General features: G+C 41.0%; 1 protein-coding gene across 2 annotated transcripts in view; it reads right to left on the bottom strand.

Moving 5' to 3' along the window:
* WDR7 (WD repeat domain 7) overlaps nt 1-21,313 on the bottom strand; it is a 266,103-nt gene that overhangs the window by 68,123 nt on the left and 176,667 nt on the right. For both annotated transcript variants that reach the window (XM_040985029.1, XM_040985030.1), the window contains 3 exons: nt 10,649-10,766; nt 8,701-8,850; nt 8,028-8,110 (listed from right to left, as the gene is read on the bottom strand). In XM_040985029.1, coding sequence (XP_040840963.1) covers nt 8,028-8,110; nt 8,701-8,850; nt 10,649-10,766 — 351 coding nt within the window. The remainder of the gene's footprint in view (nt 1-8,027; nt 8,111-8,700; nt 8,851-10,648; nt 10,767-21,313) is intronic.

Genomic DNA, 21,313 nt, shown 5'->3' with positions numbered 1-21,313 from the left:
TCTGTTAATCATTTGAGCTTCATTAAAAATTCCCATTTCTCTGGGGCCAGCATTGTGGCATAGTGGATAAAGCCTAAGGTGCTAGGATCTCATATGGGTGCTGGTTTGTGTTCTAAACACTCTACCTCCAATCCAACTCCCTCAAAAAAAAAAAAAAAAAAAGGTAGCAGAAGATGGCCCACCTGTTTGGGGCCCTGCCACTCACACAGGAAACCTGGATCCTAGTTTCTGTCTTGGGCTGGTCCAGGACCAGCTGCTGTAGCCATCTGGGAAGTGAAACAGCAGGCGCAAGGTTCTCTGTCTCTCCCTCTCTGGCCTAATTTTGACTTTTAAAAATAAATAAATCTTTAAAAATATTTCTAATTTTGGGAGCTGATGTGGTGGTATAATGAACTAATCCTGTGCCTATACTTGAATCCCATGTGCTGTTCACTTCCAATCCAGCTCCTTGCTTATGGCCTGGGAGAACAGTTAGAGGATGGCCCAGGTCCTTGGGCTCTTGCACCCATGTGTGAGCTAGGGACTGGCTCCCAGCTTTGGACTGACCCAGTTCTGGTTGCAGCAGCCATCTGAGTGAACCAGTGGATGGAAGATCTCTCTCTGTCTCTCTCCTCATTCTCCTCTGCAATTCTGACCTTCAACTAACAACAAATAAAAAATATTTTCCCAAAGTTCCTGTTTCTCATATGGCTTATTTTCCCCTCAGTTTGGAAGTAGATTCTGAGATTGGCCATCTATCCATTAAACTAAGTGAATGAATTAAAATATTGTTACATTAATTTTCTATTCAAAATAAACACCGTTAAATGTTATATTTCAAATAAGTGGATGGTATCCATAATTGCTGATTAAGTAACATTTCTTATCAATTAGTGACTGAGAATGATACGCCAATTCATCAAAAGTAAACGCCTAATGATGATCCACATGAATGATCACTGAAGCTCATACTGTTTCTTTGACTTTTTAGGGGGTACACTGAGTAGATGACATGCTTTCAGAAAACACACTTTATTTCTTAGGGCAGGTCTGTGTTATCAGCACAACTGAGCAGGAAGTGTAGAGTTTCAGTATTAGCACACCGCCGCAATGGACAGTCTACATGGAGCAATACAGGTTACAGTGACATCGTTGCCCCCACCATCCACAGATGACAGACATCAGGCTGGATTCTTGGTGTTGCCCATTCCAAGTATTCTGAGTAAAAACCATACAGAATAGGTTCACTGCCCCAGAAGCTCTCTCCCCTTTGCTTCTAGCAACTGTCACTTTCCTGCCAACTTTGTAGTTTTGCCTTTTGGCAGAGAGCTTTTCCAGATTGGCTTTCTTCACTTGGTAACAGGATTTTAAAGTTTTTAAATGTTTTTTCATGACTTGATAGCTAATTAATTTGTCAAGGATCTGGATGTAACATAGGTGACATATTTCTACAACACAATCTTGCTTTTGGTTTCCACTTACAAACTACAAATTATAAAAATATTTTGCAATAAACTAAAAAATATAGTCAGCTTTAAGTAGAAAGCTGTCTGTGAAGAGTCAAGCCTGGATTTTTGTGTCTATGAAGAAGCAGGGAAAGAAATATAAGAAGGTAACATGTAAGACTGAATTCTTGCAGATGCTTTGCAATCTCCTTGGCCTTTACCTTCAGCTTTAGCCATTATCTTCATTCTAGATCTCTCTTCTGAGTGATCTAAGTCATTGCTGCTAATGACAGATAGAAGATTCTGAGTAATTTACACATAGTTGCCGGGTATATAAATAATACACCATCATCAATTAAAGCTGCCCTAGTCACTAAGAAAACAGAATTCACTTCTTTCCAGGCTTGGGAGGAGAAGCCTCACTGAACTGTCTCCAGAATTTGATTTTAAAATTTGGGGTTACAAGCTGCTATCTTACTGAACTTGAATCCCCTTATGAAATCCCACTCCCAGCAAACCAACCCACACTGACTATGCTATACGGCACTCAGTTTGATTTTTTCAATTCTTCATCCAGTCATCCTATCAACACTGACACTATGTCCCTCTGCTTGATGCCCAAGCATAAAATAGGACAGTGCAGAGCCCTTTGGGGATATCATGTTCATATATTTACTGAACTATATAGCAAGTGGTAGATAAAAATATTCATTAGTGATACATATATGTTCCAAAAGGAAGCAATGGCTGTTTGCTTTGTAAAAATGATTGTTACTGATATCAGAGATATTTAAGCTCCTATAAACTACAGTCCACTCAGTCCATTTGGGGAGTAAATCAACAGGTGGAAGATCTCTATGTGTCTCTGTCTTTCAAATGAAAAATAAACAGCTCTTTTAAAAAACCGATAAGCCCAAACTGATGAATGCTCAAAGAAAGATAAAGTACTTCTTAAAATATAGTAATTAGAATATTTAAGGCTAAAACTACTATGTTCTTAAAAACTGGCAATAGCATAATACACAACAAATAAAGAGTGAAATATATTTTAAATTAATTGAATTTGATGAGAAAATATGATATTTGAAGAGTCAGAAGATTTTAGTATTTTCAAAATTTATTTATTTTTATTTGCAAGGCATTTTTACAGAGACAGATATATATATATCTGTGCTGCACCTGGAGAATGAGCGCTGCCTCCAGATTGCAGTGTTTTTAACAGCACAGATACAGAGGCTGCTGGGTATGACTTCGGGCTTCTGGAAAGTACACAGTCATATATTATGCTTAGCCAGAATGAGGGGGATTCTTTTCTTCTTTTCTTTCAAATATCCTCTATCAAGAAATAGCCCCAATTGGCCAAAAATCACATGCTCCTGGCTTCTTAAGATTCTTCAGCATGTGCTAGTTTAATTTAAACTGAGGTAATTTATTTGATATATAACTAAGAGTGACTTAATTTTTATGTTTTTTTAAGACCTGTCAAGTACATGCACAGATTCCAAAGAAATCCTTTGTTGGACTTCCCATTTTTAGCTTAAAAAATATGAACACTCAGTGTGGGCACTCAATAACTGTGGTTGAGTAATGATACCAGCTGTGCCGTTTCATGTGTTTAGTCCTTAATTTCAACATAATAAATGGCACCAGCTATTTCACATAGCCATGACCTTGCTGTATTGTTCTTGTAGAATTACAGACTGTGGAATTCTAAATCTGAAAGGGACCTTCTGTTAGGAATCCCCACTCCAGTCCTTCGCTTCACAGAGGGGCAACCCAAAGAGCCCTTTCTTCATCTCTTGCAGCTGAGTGCCCTGCTCCCTGAGGTGGGCAGCACTGCGCAGGCTGGTGTCCTTGGGACATACAGACAGAGGGGATGGTCACTCAGGCTCTCTAGGCCTCTTGCTCTTGATGCTGATCTGATATCAGCAAATGAGGTTCGGTCAGTGACAATCAAAGGAATATAGACTGAACTGCACTGGCATGTGTTCCACTCCACTTCTATGCACAACAAAAGGTATCACAGGAAGTTTCAACAAGTGCGAGAAAAAACGTATTACGGGAATAAAAATCTTTAAAAGTAAGTTTTTGTATCAATGTTGTTCAATGATTTTATAATGTACATCCCACATTTTTAATATGCTTTGAATAAAATTATAACAGAACCAAGAAATTCAGATAACAATATGTACAGCATCTTCAAAATAGTGCACAGAAAAGTACACATCGCATTTGAATCCCAATTTCCACCAACTGTTTAGAACTACCCTCCTGCCTTGGTGAATAAACCATTAATCAGATAATATATTACGCCATTATATAATTCTTGATAAACCAAAGATGTTTAAAAACATGTACTTATTTATATATTTGAGAGACAGAGTTATAGGAAGACAGAGAGAGAATATTTTTTTTCTACTGGCTCACTTCCCAGACAGCAACAAGCCAACAGTGAGCAGGCAAGAATTAGGTGCCAGACCAAAGCTAGGGGCCAGAGCCTCATGTGGGACTCCCACACAGGGAGCAGGGGCTCAGGCACTAGGCATTGCCTTTCCCAGGCCATTAGCATGGAGCAGAATCCAGAGTGGAGCTGCCAGGACACAAACCGTTGCCTATATGGGGTGCCTATAAAGTGGCTATAGTTACTATGTCACAATGCAGATTTCCAATAAATCAATGATTTTCATGATGATAAAATGGAAGTTTTATTTTAATCTGTAATCGAAAAGACAACTGTCAAAACAAAGAAAACTAGAGAAATCACTACATTCACATTTTAAAATCCTGAACTTCAAATGAAAGCCCTGAAGCCAGGTTCCTCCTATGAAACATTTTATAGATATTACTTTTATTCATCTGCCTTCCCTCACTTTTTTTTTTTAAGATTCATTTTCTTTTTATTGGAAAGTCAGATATACAGACAGGAGGAGAGACAGGGAAGATCCTCTGTCTGGTGATTCACTCCTCAAGTGGCCGCAAAGCCTGGAGCTGGGCCAATCTGAAGCCAGGACCCTCTTCCAGGTCTCCCAGAGCAGGTGCAGGCTCCCAAGGCTTTGGGACATCCTCTCCTGTTTCCCCAAGCCACAAACGAATGGGAAGTGGGCTGCAGGGATTGGTGCTGGTACCCATATGGGATCCTGGCACATGCAAGGCGAGGACTTTAGCCACCAGGCTATCATGCCAGGCCCCTGCCTTCCCCTTTGTGAAGCTTTCTCAGACCCCCATATGGCAAGTGTGCCCTCCTTTCATTGCCCCACTTGGTCCCTGGTATGTAACCCACCCCAGCATATAACAGGACCAAGTCTAGGCCTGCACAATTACTTCCCCTCTTAGACTCAGGGATCTTTGAGATTATCGCCTTGGGCCGACCTGAGGCAGAGAAAGGATGCAGAGAATGTTAGCTGCAGAGAATGTTAGCAATTTAGTAAAAAAAACAACAACAACAACAAAAAACATTGCTTTCTGCCAAATCAGAAAGCATGCATACTGAGGATTCACCCAGGTAAAACAAAGACCTCCTTAACATTCACTGGAACGCTGGTCCTCAGTGATCAAACAGGAGCGGATGGCAGCGACTTATTCTGGGCATCCGCCTGTGGGGAAGGCAGGTTTCCAGCAAAGCGGGCAAGTGGGCCTTTCAACACTGAGCAATTTACACACATTAACTCCAGGCAGCTTATTTGCACAGCAGTGCCTGGTGCTATAAAGGACACTGTTAGCACTCAGGATGGTAAGCTCCAGTAAAAGTACTCGCTCACCACCTCCACCTGCCAGACACTGTGTGTTTAAACATTTCCTTAGAGAAAGCTCAATGGGAAAGTAATCGCTACCTGTGTTCTGAAAATCAGTTAATTGCATCAGCGATTGAATATGTATTCTTTTCATTAAGGATATACAGCAGAATGGATGTGCCACAATACTAAAACCTACAGTATTATGATCCATCTAATATATATTACAAGAAAGAATGCATCTGTAAACATGTGATGCAACACATATTTTTCCATAGTCTATGTTCACATTTTTTGATAGTGTAAATTAGACACTGCAAAAGAGAGAGGCTAGATTAAAAAAGCCTATTGTAAGTGCAGAGATGGGAAGGCTCCACTGGGGACACTCCACTTAGCTAACACTCGCCAAAACAACAGCAAACACAGAAGACAGAAAAATGCACAATGTAACATCACGGAGTTCAAGAAAGTTATGGTCATCAACCAAGCTTTACACTACAACAGACTCATGAAAGGGAGCGGAACTAAGTAAGGATATCACTGAACTTGTCCTAAACAGGAAAAATGTTACATACCCTTGCGTCATTGGTTGTTCTGGCTTCTACCAATTAAAAAAAAAAAATCTTGACATTATTACTTCATATCATTCTACACGAAAAATATTCCAGAAATGCAAATACTAAAATATAAAGGCATAGGAAGCTAATTTCAGGAACTTGATACTGGCTTCAAATCTTCAAATTGGAAAGCCAATAGTAGCACTTTTTTGGGGGTGTTGAAATCATAAGGGTAAGAAATACATGATGACATACATAAGTAAAATCAAAAACATAGTGTTAGTTGTTACTCTAGAAGGGCAACAGCAGCTAAGAATAGAGATTGCTTCAGCCTTTCATGAGCCACCGAGAGGTGGATTAGAACACTGGAGATCTGTTTTCTCACAGCGGACTTGGGATCCCGAAGCCTGGCATTCCCATATGTGCAGAGCTAGATTTCTGGTGAAAATTTCAGCGACAGATCTGCTGAGGCCTCTCATGGAGCCTCCTCGATTTCTGATTTATGACAGATAAACTCCAGCCTTCCTGCGCTCTGGCCAGCAGAGCCAGTAACGTAGACAGGGAGAGGGTCTGGAGATGAAGCCCCCACAGGAGACCAGCTTTCCCGGAAGTCGAGTAGCCCTCCACCTTGCCTTATATATTTCTCCCACAAAGTCCTTTAGCCAAGCAATTGCATACAGGTGAGCCCAATTGCACACGACTGAGCCTAGTTCTGCTTAGTCCATACAGCTGAATCCAATTCTTCTTACTCCGGGTATTTTACAGGGTGGAAAGTTCAGCCTGTGCTTCTGCTGTAACCGCAAGCCCAGTTCCTGTTACTGCTCTGCTTAACAAGCGCTATTAGCTCCTTAGCCCCCAACATTCCTGTGATACTCTTGTGTGCACATGCCTTTTCTGTTTTTCATAAAGACATCTGTAATATTTTTTAAAAAATCTTCAACAAACTTTGATATTTCTACTTACAACATGGAGGTTACACATTTTTAAACAAAATGTGGATAAGCGATAAACATTCTGAGAATCAAATTTAAAAAACAAACATAACGTTCTTGTACTTTGACACTTAACGTACACGCAGAAGACTTTGGTGATCAGGCTTACAACATGGGCCTTTAGGAAGACATTCAAACTACTCTCTAAACCGTGGTAACTATGTCACGTCTAACTAGAAGAATAGTACATGTTTTGGATAGATTTTTTTTTTTGTAAATATTCATTTACTTGAAAGAGTTACAAACAGGGATGGAGAAAAGGATTAAGGGAGAGAGGGAGAAGAGTGAGAGAGTGAGAGATCCTCCATCTGCTAGTTCACTCCCACATGGCCCCCTAGTCCGGGGTGAGCCTCACTGAAGCCAGGGGCCAGGGTGTTGGGAGCCCAAGCACCTGAGCCACCATGCACTACTTTCCCAGGCACGTTAGCAGGGAGGTAGATCAGAACTGGAATAGCTGGGACTCAAACTGGCTCCCACATGGGGTGCTGGCATTGCAGGCTGTGACTTAATGTGCTGCTTTACAACATCAACTCCTGCGATATGAGTCTTCTGCCAGAGGCTCTAACAAGGCAGATGCTTAAGCTAATTACGGTTAGGGGAAGGGCTTTGGGAAGCGACGAGACTGGATTAAGGGTAGTGATCTGGAAGGAGACCCTACATCCAGTTACCATAGTTTGACAAGGACAGACAGAGGCATACGTGCCCCCTCTTACCACAGAATGTTCTCCATGGCCTGGGGATCAACCAGTAACAACAATAACAACAGAAGCCAAACCAGTCTGGGACTGTGATCCTCCACAAATGTACCTCTTTGCTTAATGAGTAACCTTTGTCAAGTAGTTAGCTACAGTGACTAAAAAGAAATTAATATAATTCTTTCTGAGATGCAATTCTTTTTGGCTCTTTTTTCTGCCTTCTTATATGGAAAACATATATACTTACTACAAAAAAACCCTTTATGTTAAATATAAAATGTATTAGTGAAAATGTGGTATAAAAATTTCTATTGACCGTAAAGCATATGTTTTTCCTTTAGTCAGAAGTTTCCCAATGGTATTTTATGATGTAAATAATAATTTGACTAACAGAGAAAAAACATACAGATACATTCAATGAATACTATCTAAAATGCTTCTTTAAGTCTTGAGCAAAATGTCTTTATGACTCAATTTCAGATGGCTGGTTTCATTATACTCTAAAAATAATTAGACACTAACTGATTAATAACTAGATTTCTGAAAGAGATTTCCAACCACACCTCCCCAAGTTTTTAAAAATAAAAGTGACTGGCAATTATTCCGCATGCTGCTGAAGGCTGTTTACCTGCAGATGGCTGGAAAACACTCCTGAAGTCCTTTCTTCTTCACCAAAGACCCTTCAAGGCAGTACATAATGATGTCCATTACCTTTGACAAAAAGACACAAAGTTAAAATTAATCTCAAGCAGTTAATTTTTCCAAAATTTTCAAAATGTAGCGTTCACATTGACCCAGGAAAAGTCCAAATAGTTTGACATTAGTCATTAAAACAAGACAAAAGAGAAAGGCTACTGCAGGGTGTCCTTTGTCTTATCTATGAGAAAAAATAATAAAAGGCAATGTAATACAATAAAGAGCAAAGACTTGTTTACTGTGAGGTAAATGCAGACTTATATGTGGTGTAACTAGCTTTTATTTAAGAACAGTATATATTGTGTTTAATTTATAATGAAAGATCTTTATGATCTTTAAAAATGACTCTAATACAGAGCAGTTCTATGTGAACGGTGCATGGACACAGCAATGATTTTTATTTTTGAGGAAATTTAATTAAGGTCTCCAGAAATGGCACAAAAGTTAATTTATTTTAGCGCGCTCTCTCTCTCTCACACACACACACTCCACTTTGTATTGCTACATATCTTTTAGGGATACCACAAAAAAATATACTGATTAGTATTATTGCAATAGCATATTTAGCTCAGTGTCGCTGCATCATTTGCAGCAGGTGCCCTTACCTCCACAAGGAGATCCACAACATCCGTGGGCATCTTTTCAATGAGAATTTCAATGACTCTAAGAATCTCCCCTTTAGCTCGAGCAAGAGTCGTGGTGTGTATATTCTGCTGCGATTGGGTGTTTGCTGCAAGAGCTGTATGTCTGTGCACCTATAAAAACATTTCCATGTTGTAAGTATGACTGACTCTTGACACTGTTTAAAACAGCTAGCCACTGATTTATTTTTCACTAGCTAAAACAACTGGAAAAATCAAGAGTTAACAAAGACAAACCGATTTAGGTAGGGAAAGAAAAAAAAATCTGATTGCAAACAGAGCAACTAGGAAAACCAAAACTCAGTAAAATACTGCCTAACAAAAATTTCTAAGTTCTTGGGCACTTTGAGAAACATTACGATTACTGTGACATTTTAGAAGAAGCAAGCTGAAGATCTGTGAGTTGGGGCATCTGGGGCCTGAGGTGTGCAGTAATTAGGAGAGGCTGAGGGGTTTAAGATACAATCCCTGCCCCCAAGTAGTAACAGTAAACGACACCAACGTGAGGATTCCTCAGAAAGTTCATGGAAAGTGGAATTAAAAATAAATTTACTTTGGTGAGAAACAAATTTTCTGAAAGCCATACATATGACTATAGCACTTGCTGTCACTATTATTCTAAGCAATTTACAACCAAATTTAGAAAATCAAATGAAATTAGATTTTTTCCCCATAAAACATGTAAGCTTTATAGTTCAGAGAAAGAGCTAGCCGTGACTGATCACGGAATAGTGGACAGATGGGTTTCATACAGGATAACTCAGACAGACACAAATATCTTAGTATTTTACTTGAAGGCTGTACAATTAAAAAGTGGAAAACTTGTTTTTAAAAGGTAATAAATATGGACTTTGTTATATTAAAATATTTTGAAATTGTTTCAGCCAGCAGCTGGCACAGAATTACTCCAAAACACAAATATTTTGAGAGTTCATTTAAAGATACATGTATATACACATATGCCCACAAATACAAAACATACATACCTATGTATATTTTTAACATAGTGGAACCTCAGTGTAACGTTGGGCACTATTAGGGAAACACATACCCTCAGCTTATAGATTTACATTAGATAGGAACCTGAAGTTTCGGGGTCTCACAGAAGCTACACAAACCACCATCAGGACCCTCCATTCACCCTCCCAGTAACCTCTGCATCACAAGTGTTATTACAGCATGCCCGCTAGGGATGGCCCAGGGGCACATCCAAGCACTAAACACAGAGGTACTTGCTTGGTATTTAATAACTTCATCACACTTACAGGAAAAACAACTGAGTCCAATCAATGTGGACATGGAGCCACATATTATTCATGTGAAAACGGAATATACGTTTTAAAAAATAGGAGCTTATCATCCTTCTCTTTTTCTCCCCTAGTGAGTTCTAAGGCAAAGACCCTGTAATTGGTCCATTGTTCTTTACTAGCTTTTCAGTTAGATGTGGGCAATTAGTTAGAACACTAAGACTGTGGGAATCAATTGACATTCAAGCCTTTATCTGTGACATGTAATAGGAAAAACAATTAGCAAGTTTATGACTTACATTTTTTGTTTACAGTTGGAGAGCCAGTTTGGTTTTGATTACAACTAGGTACTTACCCTTGAGAAAAAAAGTAAATGGCTTTAATGTAATATCTTAATTGACATAAGCCTGCTAGGATTCAGATGGAAAACCTATTGTCAAATATGTACAAGTGAAATATAAATGGATACAAAAGTAAGTCGTGAATGTACTGGTGTGGATGCAGGTAAACTTATAAATGTTCATATTAGTACTGAGTTATTAACCAGCGATGTTCTAACCGAGAGTAAACTTAGCAGGATTATTTGTGGATAATGGACCTTAGGTTCAGGCATCGGACAATGTCTCTGGATGGGAAGATAGAGTGCACCGGGAAACCCCACTCACCTCCTTGGCTATGGTGGTGATGAAGGCCGGTGGTCTGGCAGTGGCAATGAGTGAGAGGGCATGCCTTGCAGAGCGGGCGGAGTCAGCTGCCGGGCTCAGGGGCAGCCCCATTGTGATGCTAAACAGGGATCAGAAAAAAAAAGGAAAAGAAAAAAGAAGCATTGGAAATATAGACTGAAAAGATTAGACACAGCTTATAATGTCGGTTCAAGGTCAATGGGAGCACTCCAACAGTTAGAATATAATGGACTTGCAACAATGAGCAGTGATTAGGAGTCAGCGTGTTTTGGCATCAAATACAAAATCGAATAATTAACCGTGAAGATTGAAAACAGTATGTGCATCTGTCCAAAGTGTTAAAAACACCTTGTTAACAAATTATCAAGAACTAGCACTGAATACATATCGCAAAGCTCAGAGAAAGACAAGATTGAACACCATGCAGGATATCTTCAAAATTCTCCTGAAACAAAGAGTTAGAGGTTTTAATTTGTTTAAAGATCATGCTTATTTTCAGTAGTAAAGCTCATTTAGTTTTAGAACTGATCCACCAATCAGCCAACAGCTACTTAATATTGATGTGAAAATTATATTAACTGATATCATCCTCTTTATATAAAGGAGAAGCAACATGACATTGTCCAGCCTGTTTATAAGACTACGCACACAGCGGAATAAATCTTTCCACCCTGTGAAGCTCTGGAAAGTGATGCTACAGTTACTCCTGCCTCGAATGCAGAAAGATATAGGTTTGCTTCCCAGAGTCCTTTTTATTATATTTATACAAGGCACTATTAAAGTATTAATATGTTCAATTAAAATGTGCCATGTGATCTGTATATTAGCTAAGTACAAGGAATACTCTATTACTTAGAATGGGATCTGATTAAGCTTCTCTAGCTAGATAACATATTAAAACATAAAACACACTCATATTTATCCTAGTCCAATCAAATAAATCTATGCACTGCATGTTAAAGTGGATTGCATTTAGTAAAATTTTTCAAAAGTTTATAGGTATCTCAGTAGTGGAGAGAATCACTACTTTAAATTTTAGTTGAAAACAAAGATGTATAACACGGGTGCTCATCGTTACCTCCTGGTTCTAGAAAATTCTGCTTACAATTGCTGTAACTGTTTAACTGCTTCAGTCATTGACTGATACTATGACTTTTCTTTTTTCACATCGAGGGTAGAGGCCAAACCGGATGTCAGAATAAAGGAGTACAGAGACTCTTTCTTTGATGCTTACTACTGAAAGGGAAGATGTGAGCTGAGAGAACACGCACACATATTGAACCATCAACACACAGAATGCCCTGGTGAGCACTTCTCCCAGGGAAGGCTTCTGGCCCTGGAGTCCCACCAGATGCAAGCAGGAAGGGCAGTGGGCAGTTAACCAGCTGCTTTTCTGGATTACACTTCACCTTGCAAACTCAGCAAAAGAAATGTTTATCATGTGAGCCGTGCTGTGGCTGCAATGCTTAATAATTACAGCAAAAACTCAAATGCTCAGGAAACTTTTTAGATGCCCTGCGCTGTTTCCTTTCTTTTATTGATGTGGAGGTACAGGGGTTGATGATATTGAGAGACTGAAACAAACCAAGATGGTACGTTAATTGAATAATTCTGCACGCACCTGAATCAAATTTCACAAGATCAATAAAATCACAGAATGTTGGATTGGAAGATTCCCAATGTGTCTGACAAGCAATCAGCCGGGGAAAGGGTGTGTCTATCTACTGGGCAGCCCATCGGACATCTTGAAGGTGTGTGTCACAGGAACGAGAGCTGGACAGAGAGTCCAAGGCTTCAGGTTGAAGCCAGACTCCCCCAGGCTGGTTCCTGTCCTCTAGGACATGCCTATGAATCAGCTGATAGCTACACTTCCCAAATGAGAAATGAGGCCCAAGGGGTTTGGAGGAGCTAAGAGAGTACTGTACTGCACAAATACCCCAACACACAAACATACAGAGTACTGCACTGCAGACACACCCTTACACACACACGCACCATTACACACACACACAGTACTGTATTGCAGAAACACCCCCAAACACACAGAGTACTGCACTGCAGGAACACCCATACACACAGAGTACTGCACTGCAGACACACCCTTACACACACACACACACACACATACAGAGTATTGTATTGCAGAAACCCCTTATGCAAACACAGAGTACTGCACTGCAGACACATCCTTACACACACACATACATACAAAGACAGTACTGTACTGCAGAAACACCCCTACACACATACACACACACGCTAACATAGTATTGTACTGCAGAAACACTCGTATACACACACACAAAGACAGTACTGTATTCAGAAACACCCCTACACACATACACACACACGCTAACATAGTATTGTATTGCAGAAACACTCGCATACACACACACAGACAGTACTGTATTCAGAAACACCCCTACACACACACAAAGACAGTACTGTATTCAGAAACACCCCTACACACACACAAAGACAGTACTGTATTCAGAAACACCCCTACACACACACAAAGACAGTACTGTATTCAGAAACACCCCTACACACATACACACACACACACACTCTTTTGCTTTCTGGAATTGGTTCCGTGGTCAACTGTGGTCCAAAATCACTTACTCTAAAGTTTCGGGAATCAACAGAGCTTCTTCCTCACTTCGCAGGCCTTCCTGAAGAGCACGGTGGAAATCTCACACCCCCGGCTCCATCCCACACACCACTGATTATCTCTTTGTCCAGCCTTGGCTATCAGTTGAATATCAGATTGAATGTCACAGCTTCACAGTGCTTACATTCAAGCAAACTTAAGCAACAGCCGAACGCTACACCACAAGGCCTGCATCACTCACTCCACTTCATCTCATCTGACAGGCCGCCAGATAACCTCACAGTGCAGGAGGAGTACAGGAGGAAGAGATGTTTGAAAAGACAGCATACCTATGCAGGTTTTACTATGTTTGTTATCTACTATTGTTGTTAATCTCTTCACTGTGCCTCATTTAAAATTAAACTTTATCATCAGAAAAAACATAGCACATCACCGTATAGAGTTTGGTACTAGCCAGGATTTCAGGCATTCCCTGGGCATTTCGGAACACATCCCTTACAGAGGATGAGAATGGTACGATAATATCCTTCATGATAGCTACCCTGTAGGGAAAATAAGACGGAAACTGCATAATCATATTGCAATTAACAGGTCCGGCATGATGACTCAATTGGCTAATCCTCCCCTTGCAAGTGCCATAATTTCATGTGGGTCCTGGTTCATGTCTCAGCAGCTCCACTCCCAGCTCCCTGCTTGTGGCCTGAGAAAGCAGTCAAGGATGGTCCAAGGCCTTGGGACCCTACACCTATGTGAGAGACCCACAAGAAGCTCCTGGCTTCTGGCTTTGGATCAGCTCAGTTCTGGGCTTTGCAGCCACTTGGGGAGTGAACCAGCAGCCAGAAAATCTTTCTCTCTGCATGTCCATCTCTTTGTAAAACTGCCTTTCCAATAAAAATAAATAAATCTTTAAAACAATATATAAATATTGCAGCTAACTGCATTAATGAATTAATATCATGTGGAACCCAGTGGCTCCAGATAAACAGCTAGAGGCATCCATGAGAGAGATGCCTACTGACGTGTTGCAGTACTTGGACTTGAACTGTTCTATTCAGTATTATTTTTGATATGAAGGAAGACGGAGGATGCTTATCTGAGGAACTGACAGAACCGTATCAGTTGGTGTGAGTATGATGTTGTAAAATCAATTAAATTAAGTCAGAATTAGCTAAGTATGAAGCTTTACACGTGGGTACACAAATGGCCACCTTTACAAGGCAGAAGTGGGTGTGAGACTGTAGAAGCAAGCTTGTGATCTGCTGAAAGCTGTCTCTCAGACACCAGAAAGGAGGGTGGGGATGCAGCCTGGACCCAGAGAGCGGGGCTGGATGCAAGAGAACACAGTGACAAGGAAGGTGCCAATCTGCTGTCCTCCGTGGCTGGGGTGCCTGCCCAACCTCCTCGAGGAGGCGCTGCTCCCCTGGTGTTGAGACAGCACCTGGCTCCTGCAGAACAAGACTCCCAGCACCCTGCAGGAGTCCTGAGAAGTCCAGATCACCACCAGCTGTGTGCTGCTGGGGCCTCCAGCAAATGGCAACCCAAGATCTATTCACACAAACAGTATGCACACAGACCCGCACCACCAAACCCCTGTTTTGTCCCTGTCTCTTCTTTCTCCAAAGAACTTTGGCGAATGCTAGGGGTGGGAGTAATAATGAGATGGACATGAACGAGTGTGTGTGTGCACCTGAGGGTGCAGTGGGGGCTGACACACTTTCAAGGCTCAGTCCCTGGGGATAAGTGGATACCTCTCCTTACCCTTACCCTAGACTGAAAAAGCACAATGTCTTTGAAATGGCGTACTAAAATACCTACTCCATTGTGGTGATGGGAAGAGTAAATGCAGTCATAGTTGCAAAGTTATCTAATCCTGGCCCTGGCTTATACAACCTGTATAACGGATGCTTCTCCTGGTCAGAGATGTCTTTCACAAACAGAAACAAAGTGAAAGGAAAACGAGATCAATAAACAGCAGGTCACTGGCTTCAACTTAGAGACCATAGACCACTTCCTCCCATCTCAGCACATAGCCTTCTCAATTTGGGGGAAATCAGCAAACTTTGAACAGCAAAAAAAGAAAAAGAAGGAAGGCTGCAGGTAGAGGAGTCTGGAAGAGAAGCTGTGGGTCAAGGGAGAAGGCAGTAAACCAAAAATGTGTAGACATACTGTACCTTGCATGCAGTGGAAGCTGGAAAAACCCGGCAGCTGGCAGGGGCATCCCTGTGGACCCCCCGAGAGCTCCCTCCATCAGTAGCTGGCAGTCTGGTAGGACATGGACAGACGGGCTCCCTGTGTCATGGCTCCCCAGTGACCTGGAGGCACCCACATTGCCAAACTGGGAGGGAAAACGTGAGTAAGGGCAGAAAGCCTGCCAAGGCCTGGGGCAAGCAGAAGAACCCATGTCTCCTTGAGTCTACTTAAGGTAACACCATCTGAATAATTTTCCAAAATCTTCAACTTTATTTCATTGTTACTCTGCTAGGAAACTTCTCTCCATTGGCTCCCTAACACTTTGTTCTTTTCCCCTCCCACAAAGGTAGTGCAATATATTATTAACAGTTCTCTTCCCCCTTCCCCACTGCCATGCTTCCCCAGCTGCTGTAGCATCCATTTGTCTCCTATCAAAACAAAAACCTCCAGCACCCAAACCCATTTATTTGGAGCCCTTAGTGCTGGATCACATTCCGTGAAGCTTTAGGAATAGCTTTATATTGTGAATTCAAGACAGATTGGGGACATGCCTTCCGGTCCCACGAATTCCATCTAAGTGCCTAGCACAGCTACTGGACATGGTGGTAGCTCAATCATTATAATATGGACTGAAGTTGGGCTGGCAAATTCAGCAGGAAATTTTAAAAAATTACTTAAGCCAGTTGACTACACTGAACTGATCAGACAGTGAAGTCAAAGCAATTGATCTGGTAGTCCTAAACAACAGAGTATAATTGTATGTGCAGTTATCTTTAAAGTCAAGAATGCATAGTGTGTATAAAATATATTTTTGTGTAGTAATCCACCTGAATAAAGCAGGACCAGACTACCTAAGGTTTGAAAGTCAAGAGTGTCTCTCTGATTCTGAAGCCATATGTGACCAGGGAACACACACGTTGCTTCTGAACCTGCTCCCCTGGGTGTTGCCAGGATGGGCTTCTGGTTTCCATCTTACTGAAGAAACATGGGACATGACAGGTTCAGCAGCTTACCTGGTATTTCAGTACACACTTTTAGTGTGAAATGCTAGAAACATAAACAACGAGCATAAATAGAAAAATGGCACACTTCTGCTGAGCTCGTTTTCTAGGTGGCTGCTCTCCTCAGTCCTACTCCGTGGTGACTCTATCGTGGTAAAATTACTTTTAAAATTATATGTATGAGCACTCCCATTAAATGCGGCCATCTGAAATAGTCAGATGTCACCATTTATCACATTGAGGATCCTGTAAAGACATGTTTGGGAGCAAGGTGCTTAAACTGACATCAAAGAGCCTGCAAATCTTGGCCAGTGGTCACATGGTCCTGAAAGCAGTCCCTCTCAAAAATAAAGATGACCAGAATTTTCTTGAAAAGGAACACTTAATTTTATGGCATTTGGGATTTCCATGTTACTCCTTCCTGGGGAACCAAGTGTGATAGTATTTGTTTTCACCTTAATAAGTATTTTCAATTTCTCTCCATTATACTAGACCTTAATTTTGTTTTCTCAAAGGGACATTCATTATTTCTCAAGTCCAGATTTATTTCCTATACAGGAATATATGTTGTATATATTCACATTGAATAAAACTATTCTAACACAATTTACACATATGGTTTTCTCAGGCCATAAATTTTCTATTAAAAGTAAATTTCACGGGAATAGAAAACAGTTTACAATAAGGGATCTTAAAATATCTCAGTATTAGTATGATACGCTCCTTTTTCCACTCCAAAAGATGTGATTGAGATTTGAGATCTGATGGTCGAACAGGGAAGGCATTGTGGTAGAGTGAATGAAGCCACAACATGGGACTCCTGCTGGCTCCAGTTCCATTTTCAGTGCAGTTTCTATTTTTCACACACTGAGGTGGGGATGGCTCAATCTACCCTGAATTCATGTACAAAAGACATAAGATTCTGCTCCAGGGTCCCTGCCACAGGAAGGGTGGGATAGCCATTTGATCTGAGAGCTGTCTAGGAGCTGGGAAACCTGGGTGAGGTCTCAGTGTGACCTCAGAACAGATGCTTAATCTCTCTAAATGTTATTTTTACATAATAGCATTTTAGGGTTTTGGACAAATGCTATGGAAAGACATTTTCATTTCAAAATTCTATCAATGCATTCAACATTCATCCATGTAAATGACTTACCTTGTGCTATGAATAACTAAGAATAAGCACATGGTACATGGCCCAAATACTCAAGACATATGCTGGTGTTTAAATAAGGCTTTTAATTTCTAGAAATTGCTAAATTCTTGATTAAGATGATATCACTAAATACATCAAATTGTCCGAAAGCAAACTGAAAATTCTGAGTTAGCCAAGTTCATGGACTTTCAATAAGATGGTTTAATTGTGTGGGTATTATTAAGATGTGAATGCCAGATGGCATAAATGTTAGGAGGTTGGTTTTGGGAGTTGGCTATATCTGGGTTTAGATGCTATTTTATTCTCCGATTACAATGGTACTGTAGATGGAGGACAGCATCTCTTTTAGATTTTTTTCCCATTAATTCAAAATGGAGGTGATCAGACCTAGTTGTTAAGATTCTGTTACTAAATGAGCTCGTTTGTGGGGTGTACAGCACAAAGGATCACGCATAGCCAACCTTCATCAGGAAGGCCACAAGGATCCTACACCTCTGGATCTCTGAGCTCTGCCAGGTGGGTGGCAAGCGCTAAAAGTAAAACCAAACGGGGAGCTTCCTGAGACCTCAGACCAAGCCATTTTCTTCAATCCTAATTCTATTCTCCAGAAATAACTGGAAGAAGATGATGTTAGTTTTAAATGGAGGCATGCTAGTTTGAGTTCTACAAGGAATTCAAGTTATGAAAGGGCAACATGCACTTTCATTCGTTCTTGTTGTTAGGGCACCATTCAACACCTTCCGGGCAAGCTTCCCTGCTTTGTTCCTTGAATGTCTGTCTTCCCTTTCCACCCCTGGTAATCACACAAAGGAAAGATTGAAATGAGACCCCTTCCCACCCATCTCCCAGGTACCCAACTGGCTCACTAGCTGTTTTCCCACCAGGTCCTGGTCCCCCAGCCCCATCACTCTCCCCAGCACTTTGGGTAGTGTTTACTTTTGGGTAAATCTCCTTTCTGTTAAGCTGTAAATGTCTGGCAGACATAGTGTTTGTTTGATTCAACTTCAGAACCACAGATAATTATTTCAGATTGTCCCATCTCATATTAATTACTCAATGAATGCTTACTTAATTAACAAACACAGCTTAAAATTTGGCAAAATATCGGAAAACAATAGAAAACAACAGTGGAATTTTGATTGCAAAGATATAAAAATTATAAATCCTTTCTCTGAAATAAAGCTGTAATCAATTTGGGAAAAATGCTCTATTGATCTTCAGGCACCTGCACGTTTCTCGGAGCTCTCTTAGGAGTCAGCCAAGAGAGGAGATGCTGTAACAAAGAGAGGCGAAGTGATCTATGCCATGATGCCTGTTTCCCACCGGTACTGGGTACCAGGCTTGAGCCAGCTGCTCCTCCCCCAGATCCCCACTTCAAGAGCTCACAAGGATGGGAATGAAGGAGGAAACACTGCTCTTTTTCAATGAATGTGTCCTGAAATGTTAAAAAGCACAAGCGTGACATGGAAGCTTCTTCACAGAGCAAGGTTAGCCTCACGCACAGAATCAGGTGGGTGAGCGCAGTTCTTGTGAACACAGTCATTCAGGCACAAGAAGGGGCAGATCAGCAGGCACCACGAGGCTGAGATGCCCATTTAGCCCCCACATGCACTGGGGTTTGGCTTCCCCTCCTCTCAGTCCTCTTCACCAGGTACCAAGTCTGCCAGGGATGGAACGGGCCATTTTCAATCTAAACCTTATTACAGATTAATAAGCAAACTCTTTTTTGCTTATTATGTGATTTATCATAATAGAAATGCCATCGGACTCCTCCAGGCTCCATGTTGATACATTCATTTATTCATAGCCATGTACAGAAAGTCTGACAAATCTTCACAAAAGATGTTAACAGCAAGATATAAAGTGTCCACTGAAAAGTACATGTCCATGTCTGTGGACACAGTAGATGAAGATAAAGTAGTAAGTGGATCTTTATGTCTGCTGATATAAGTTTAACGTAAATTTATTTTCAAACAAAATATTAAATACTAAACCTAAAATAAAAACCCATTACACTTCCATCAGGTAGCCCAACAGAGGACAAACTGTTGAAATTGTGCTTAGATCCTATCAGTAAACAAGCCACAAGGTTAAGTCAAAGTCAAAGTTTAGACAAACAACATCAGAAGCTTCTCAAAAGCATCTGGGAAAGCCAGGCTAGCAGCAGACAGCACTGCAGACTGCGTGGAGGCCGGACACAGCAGCTGCAGCGACAGGGAGGACAAAAGATACGAAATGCTTTTGCAGCTTTGCGCTGTGGCACTGGGCTCACATTCCCTCCTAATCCTCCAAGTCCATCAAGAACTTCTAGTCTCCTGTATTCACAAGCTATGCCAAACTGACCACTCCCTAAATAAGCCATTCTTGATCTGTCACACACTAGCACCATAACAATGGCATCGCCACCCATTCTACCACATAATTACAAACATTTACCTCTTTAGTATGTGCTAAGAACCACGCACTTACAAACTCACTTAATCTCAACCTCACAAGGCAGGTACTTCAGCCCCAACTTGTAAGTGCAGAGAGATGAGGTTGTTTGCTGAAGGGCATGTGGCTAGGGGAGATGGAGATGAAGTTTATGAAACATGGCTGTATGACAGGAGGGATGTGCAAGGGCAGCACCCTGGGTTTGAAAAGAACACCCCTAAACCCCACTACCAGTCAGCCTTGGGACTTTGGCCTAGAGATGCTGAACTGTGGATAAAGCCACAGCATTCCACTTCAGTCTGCACTGTTTTCTCTGGTCTTCACTCACTCAGCACTCAGCAGAAAGACCAGGAGGACCAAAGCATGCTGGAACCTGTGGGGATTGTGGGGTAGGGGATAGGCAATCACGATGCAACGGGCAGAGAACTCTAGCTTTTGAAAAGGTTAACAATGACAATAATTAAATGTTTTTTATTGAGAAAAATCAAAGAGATGATAATGTTTTCATCAAGGGAGGTATTACGGGGCCCTTCAAAAATTCCTATTACTTTAGACTCACTAAGATAACTATAATTTAAAAAGTCACTGGTGGGGATGCAGACAGAACAGGATTCTCTGATAATACCTGGGATAAGAAATGGTACAGCTACTGTTAAAAAGAGTTGCTGGTACCTTAAGAACTTCAACATGGAATTCTTAAGAGAGCTACACTAATGAAAATATGTTCAAAGGAATATTTACATTAGTGTTTATAACTGTTTCTATTCACAACAGCCAAAAGGTAGAAACACAATACAGTAATGGATAACCAACTTGTTGCACAATTATAGGATGGAATGTTATTCAGCTATAAAAACGGATGAAGCAACGATACATGCTCCAGCACGGATAAACCTTAAAGAGATTATACTACTGAAAGAAGTCAGTCCCAAAAAACCACAGACTATGTGATTCCACAGATAACGAACATCCAGAATCGCTGGGCTCAGAGACAGAAACAGAAGAGCGGCTGTTAGAGTCTGATGAGAGAGGAAATACCTAATGGATTGGGATCTCTTCGAGGTGACCACTATTGGGAACCAGATGGTGGCAATGCTTGCAAAACACTGCGACCGTACTTAATACCAGTGAATTCGACATTGTAAAATGATCACAATGACAAATGTTCATACTACTACATGTAGCACACACACACACACACACTCAAACAAAAACTCATTCCTGAACCAGCACGCTGCGACACAAAACCAACACTA

Source organism: Ochotona curzoniae, unplaced genomic scaffold (assembly GCF_017591425.1).
Source record: "Ochotona curzoniae isolate NIBS_2020 unplaced genomic scaffold, NIBS_Ocur_1.0 contig_43, whole genome shotgun sequence".
Lineage (NCBI taxonomy): Eukaryota > Metazoa > Chordata > Mammalia > Lagomorpha > Ochotonidae > Ochotona > Ochotona curzoniae.
The sequence above is the reverse complement of the archived record's forward strand: the minus strand, read 5'-3'. Positions and strand labels throughout refer to the sequence as shown.